The sequence below is a fragment of the Chinchilla lanigera genome, unplaced genomic scaffold (assembly GCF_000276665.1).
Source record: "Chinchilla lanigera isolate Chin_1 unplaced genomic scaffold, ChiLan1.0 scaffold00032, whole genome shotgun sequence".
Classification (NCBI taxonomy): Eukaryota; Metazoa; Chordata; class Mammalia; order Rodentia; family Chinchillidae; genus Chinchilla; species Chinchilla lanigera.
Window position 1 is genome coordinate 23171294 of NW_004955433.1, and position 6661 is coordinate 23177954.

Consider the following 6661-nt stretch of genomic DNA (forward strand, 5'->3'; position numbering starts at 1 on the left):
AAAGGGGAACTATGAAGGGGGGTGGGAGAAAAGAAGGAAGGGAAAAGACAAAAAGGAAAAGGGAAGGGAAAAGAAAAAAAGGGAAAAGAAAAGAAGGAAAAAATAAAAACAAACCTTTGTAAACAAGCAGAGAAAGAGGGATTGAAGGCAGGGGAGGGGGATGGGAAAAAACAGTAATGAAGATTTATCATGTACAGATACAAATTCCCTATGATGAATGTGATCATATATATATATATATATATCCAATAAAGTTAATTTAAAAACCTATAGAATCATCAAATTCACATGAGACCGGGAGAGACCCAGAAGAGCAAAAGGAACTGTAGATAAAAGAAGCAAGGTAGGAGGCATCAAAACTCAGATTTCAAGTTATATTACAAACCTGTAATGATAAAAACAGCATGGTACTGTCACAAAAATGGATGTGTGGATCAATAAAACATACTACAGGATGCAGAAACAACCTCAGGCATATTCATCTATTTTATCCTTGATAAAGAGGCTAAAAACATATACTGCAGAAAAGATAGCTTCTTTATTTTTTTGTTTTTGAGACAGTGTCTCACTATGTAGTTCAGGCTGTCCTTGAACTCACTATGTAGCCCAAGATGGCCTTGAACTGATGGATATCCTCCTGCCTCAGTCTCCTGAGTGCTGAAATTACAGGCATGCACCACCATGCATGGCAAGATAGTCTCCTTAGTAAGTGGTTTTGGGAAAACTAGCTATCCACGTGTAGAAGTTTGAATCTATATATAGTTCACCACGTACTAAATGAAAATCAAAATGGATCAAAGATCCAAATGTTAAAACAGAAATGCTTCATCTGCTAAAAGATAAAATAGGTAAAATTCTTGAAGACAGAGGTATAGGCATACACAGGGACTTTCTGAACTGAATACCAACGGCACAAGAAATAGCACCAAGAATTAATAAATGAGATCACACCAAATTTAAAAAAAACTTCTGCACAGCAAAGGAAACAACCTATATAGTGAAGAGACAGCCTACTGAATGGGAAAAGAAAATTGTACCAGCTATTGTTCAGATAGAGGACCAATATCTAGAATACATAAAGTACTCAAAACCTTAGACCAGCCAAAATAGAAGACCCAATCAAAAATGGGAGGTGAAATAAATAGACATGTCTCAGAAGAAGTACAAATGGCCAATAAATACATAAAAAAAAATGTTTAATATCACTGGCCATTAGAGAAATGCAAATTAAAACAACACTGAGACTCCATCTTACTCTATCAAGAACAGCCATCCTCAAGAAATCAAAGAATAATAAATGCTGACAAGATTGTGGGGAAATAGGAATCCTACATTGTTGATGGAATGTAAACTAGTGCAATCACTATGGAAATCACTATGGAACCAGGTATGGTGGTACACGCCTGTAATCTCAATACTCAGGTGGCTGAGGCAGGAAGATCGCCATGTGTTCGAGGCCAACTTGGGCTACATAAATGAGTCCAAGGTCAATCTGCACTACACAGTGAGACTCTGTCTCAAAAAAAACAAAATCAAAGAGAAAGAATTGGCATGCAGCTTGCATGCCCGTCCTGCACACCTCAGCCGTGATGATCCACGGTTTCCAGAGCAGACACCACACCTTCTCCTTTGGGTCCTGGAAGCTGACGGCGGCCAAGACCCACATCATGAAGTCAGTGGATGTGGAGAAGTTAGCGGATGAATTACATATGCCATCTCTCCTGGGAATGATGTTTGGAGACAACGTTTTAAGAATCGAGCATGGTTCTGGCTTTGGGATTGAGTTCAATGCTACAGATGGTTTAAAATGTGTAAACAACTACCAAGGAATGCTTAAAGTAGCTTGTGTTGAAGAGTGGCAGGAAAGCAGAACGGAAGGTGAGCACTCTAAAGAGGTTGTTAAATCATATGATTGGACCTATACAACAGATTATAAAGGAACATTACTTGGGGACTGTCTTAAACTAAAGGTTGTACCTGTACCAGATCATACAGATACAGAGAAATTGAAAGTCAGAGAGCATATTAAATTTTTTGAAGAAGTTCTCCTCTTTGAGGATGAACTTCATGATCATGGAGCTTCAAGCTTCAGTGTGAAAATTGGAGTAATGCCTTCTAGCTTTTTCTGCTGTTGTGGTTTTTCTTGAGAACTGATGAGGTGCTTATCAGAATGAACAACACAAGGGTTTACTATGAGGCTGACAAGAACTATATATTATGAGAAAGCAAAATTGCTAATTTAATGCATGTTCCACCTTCCCTCTTCACAGAACCTAATGAAATATCACAGTATTTATCAATAGAAGAGGAAATTTGTGAGAAGCCAGTGTTTTCAGAAAAAGCCAATCCTAACAATACAGACTCACAAGAAAGCATACCTGTGGAATAGAATGTGATACAACATACACTCACTACGGAACCTGACTGGACCCCCTGGCTATTTGTAGGGGAGTATTTTATTATGCAAATTAATTGCTTTGTTTGTGTGCAGATTTTTTGTTTGTTTGTTTGTTTGTTTCTTTTTGTTTTTCTTCAGGTACCAGGAATTGAACTCACAACCTTGAGCTTGCCCCACAGGCGCTGTGCCACTGAGCTAAATCCCCAGCACCTGTGTGCAGATTTTATGTACCCTTAAAGGAATTAAAAATAAAATCTGCCTCTTGCAGGCAGATTCCACTTTAAAAAAAAAAGAGAGAGAGAAAGAATTAAACATACATATAAATGATACATATAAAATCCCAAATAGCCACAATCAAAACCTCTCCAGGTCGCATTATTGTCAAAATTCCAGAAGACTAACACAAACATGGAATTTTTCTCTCCCTTCCTTCCTTCTTTTCTTTCTTGTGGTGCTGGGGATAGAACCCAGGACCTTAATCATTCAAAGCAAGAGCTCTACCACTGAGCCACAAACACAGCTCCCTGGTTTGTTTGTTTTTTTAAGACAGGGTCTCACTATGAAATTCAGGCTGACTTTGAACTCACTTATGTAGCCCAGGCTGGTCTTGAACTCAATGATCTTCCTGCCTCAGCTGCCAACACCTGATACAAGAACAGAATCTTAAAAGCTGTTAGAGAGACGCAATGAGTCACTGGTAAAGGTAAATTCATCAGTGTTACAGCAACTTCACAACACAAACCTTAAAAGCCAGAACTTGGAGAGAAGTGTTTCAAGTCCTAAAAGAAAACAACTCACAACTGAGGTTTATATATCTGTATGGTGAAATTACAAAGTAAAAGACAAAAAACAAACCAGGAGAAAATATTTTTAATTTGCATTCTCAAGAAAGAACCACTTTTCTGAACATATGCAATCCTATTTACCTTTTATTTCCCCTGCAGAAGTGAAGATTGAAACCAGGGCCTTGTGCATGTGAGGCAAGTACTCCACCACTGAGCTACACCCTCAGTCCCTTTTATCTTATGTTGAGATAGGGTCTTGCTAAGTTCCCCAGCATTGCCTGAAATTTGAAATGCTCCTGCTTCAGCCTCCTGTATAGCTGGGATTACAGAAATACAGCACAGGGGCCAAGGAGGTAGCTCAGTGGCACAAGCACTTGCCTGGCAAGCACAAAGTCCTGAGTTTGATTCCTGGTACCAAAAAAAAAAAAAAAAAAGGGAAGTCTTTGATTCAGCACAACACCCAGCTTCTCATGTGTCAATTTTTAAAGGCCAGCAAATCAACACAAATTATACAAAGAATATGAATAGTCAGTTCTCAGAAAAGGAAATGCAAATGACTCTTACACATGAAAAAACTGATCCACTCATAACTAGAGAAATGCAAATTCTCTAATGCAAATTGCCAGGGGACATCTTGGTTTCTAAATATATTGCCCAATCAAAAGAACTAGAACTAAAGTTTCATGGGAAAACAGCTGACTCTAGGGTTAGGATGGGGAGAATACAAAACAAACCTCACAGTGTCACTAAATATGGAAATGGAAAAAAGCGAAGAGGGGGCAAATCAGTCCCCCACACACCAACTCATGTAGCTAAAACGCTCTGAGTGAAGGGGCTCCTAATGTCCAAAATGGAACCCCACCAACAGAACAGTGGGATAGTATTTAACTATAACCCAAAGAATAAAACAAATAAATGGAAGAGAAGGGGAAATCTTCCTTACAGGAGCATGTTAAAAAAAAAAAAACAACAGTCAACCTGGTATGTGGCACAGAACTATAATCCCAAGAGTCTGGGAGGCTGAGGCAGAAAGATCACAAGTTTGATCCTAGCCTGGGCAACTAAGAGACTTAGCAAGACCCTGTCTCAAAAGGAAAAAAAGAAAAAATAGAGCACTGCTTCATTCCAGATGCCACCCTGGCTGACAAACTCTGGGCTGGAGCCTGGCGATGATGAGCCCCTGAGGACCTCATATCCTGCTGGGGGGCAGGGACAGTGACACCCCGGGGAGCACTTCCTTCTTCTCCTCTTCCGGCCCCTCTAGTCCTGACATCCTATTTTGCTTTCTTTCATTACCCTTTTTGCAAACTGAGATATGCTTTACATGAAATAAAATGATCTGCTTTAAATGTACAGTTTGATGTGCTTTGACTCATATATGTCCCTGTGTAACCACAATCTCTCTCAAAGCAGAGAACATTCCCAGCACCCCAGGCTGCTGTCTCATCCCCCTACCCCAGGCAGCTACTGATCTGACTCCTGTCACTGTTGCTTCCTTCTGCCTGCTCTGGCATTTCATTAAAATGGAGAAAAGGGTATGTACCCTTCTGAATCTGGCTTCCTTCATTCACCAGAATCCATGTGTCCTGTGGTGTTTATCAGCAGTCCATCCTTTTTCCCCGCTGAGTAGTGTTCATTGTGCGGCTCTCCCCTGGTTTATTCCTTCACCTGCGGATGGACATGTGGTGGTTTCCAGGCTGGGTTATTAAAAGCAGAGCTGCTATGATACAGGTCTTTGTACAGACAGGTGTTTTCATTTCTACCGGTTAATAACCTGCAACGGGGTTACCCCGAAAGCCTAGGGAACTTCTGAAGAAACTGCTCAGTTGTTTTCCAGCGTGCTGGAATCATGGACACCCTAAGTCTGGGAGAGTTCCCACACTCTGCGTCTCACCCGCACCCCCAGCTGTTCATCCTTTCAAGCCGCTGCAGTGGGCACAAAGCACCTCGCCGCGTCCTCTTACGCTTGCTGCGTGCCTAAGGGTGTCGAGCCTCTTGTTATGTTTTCATCAGACATTTATATATCTCCTTCGGTGAACTGCTTGTTCAAATCTTTAGCCCATTTAAAAAACTGCCTTGTTTCCTTGTTACTGAGTTGCAGTTCAGAACCCTATTTTTAATAAATCAGAACCCAGATCTCCTCTCTTAGAACACTTACCAGGGGGCTGGGAGTAAAATCCAAACGCCAGGGTCTGCACAGCAGCCCACTCGGGCTCTGACCAGTGCTCAGCCCTCGGCCCTCCTTCTGCCTTGGATGCTGCCTGGCTGTCCTGAAAACCAGCCAGATCCTTACAAGGAAGCATCTCATTGAAGATTCCCTGGACTCTTTCCGAGCTTGCTCTCTTGACTCACCCCCTCAGGGGACAGCCGAGGCTCCTATGCACCTTAGACTTCTAGCTCTGCTGGTCAATGGACACTGAACATTAGGAAAGGCTTTGCTGAGGAAATGGCTTTGCAACATAGTCACTGAGGAATCAGGAGGACTTCATCAGATAAGAAGGTAGGCAAAGCAGGGAGAAGAGTCTGTACAAAGGCCCTATGGCAGGAGGGAGCATGGCTTGTTCCAAAAAAATGTAAGGATGTGGATGAGTGGGAGGAACAAAGGCGGAGAGGTTGTGTTTTGGCTATATCAGACCTGGAGCAGAGGGATGCCTGAGGTTTGGTTCGGTTTGGTTTGAGGGAGGGTGGAATTGACCAGGACTGATGACTTAAGCACTCCGCTGGCTGCCAAGGAAGGAAGCCAAGCGGGCTCTTACAGAGCCCTAAGGAGGCACGTGGAATTTAGAACCCAGTGCTGGTAAAAAGTGAGCACAGACCAGAGAAAGTTTTAGGAAAAGGAGGGAAAGATGGGCGGGACTTGGCCTGGGCGATGGACAGAGGGTGGAGGGAGAGAAGGACAATTCTGGCATCTCTGGCTCTCAAGGGCTGGGGGTGCCCTTCACAGAGGCTGGGCGCCAGCTGTAAATATGCGCGGGGCGGGGTCTTGATCACGGGTGCACACGCTGTGTTGATGCTTCTGTGTGTGTGTGTGTGTGTGTGTGCGCGCGCGCGCATATGAGAGAGACGGAGAGACAGAGAGACAGAGACAGAGGCAGAATATGAGGCTTCCGTTGGCGTCCGTCCATCTGGGAATCCCCGGCGTGGGATGCGCTGGGCAATGGGGCTGCAGAACCCAAGCCTGGGGCAGCCGACAAAGGCCCGGGAGAGTGGAGGGGAAGAGCAGGGACGAGAGGGACGCGGGCTGCACCTTGGGAGCCAGGGGAGGACGGAGCGGGGGTCTCCGCTGTGGAGACGCCCGGGTTCCAGGTCTCCGACACTGGCCCCTGCGGGAAGCCGGGCCGAGGCAGCGTGCAGACCGCCTCTGGGCAGAGACAGACGGCCCGGAGCTCCGACGGGGTGTTCCGGGAGGCAGCAGGGGCCGCGGAGGCCAGGGCGGCGGGAGGGGAGCGGAGGGCTGCGCCCCCGGCGGCGGCGGGGG

General features: G+C 44.5%; 1 protein-coding gene across 1 annotated transcript; it reads left to right on the plus strand.

Annotated features, from left to right (window-relative positions):
• The first annotated feature begins 1517 nt into the window (after window positions 1-1517).
• Window positions 1518-2147, plus strand: LOC102021909 (TIP41-like protein). Its single transcript, XM_013516111.1, has one exon. The coding sequence runs from the start codon at window positions 1563-1565 to the stop codon at window positions 2145-2147; it is 585 nt and encodes a 194-aa protein (XP_013371565.1). The 5' UTR covers window positions 1518-1562.
• The last annotated feature ends 4514 nt before the right edge of the window (window positions 2148-6661 follow it).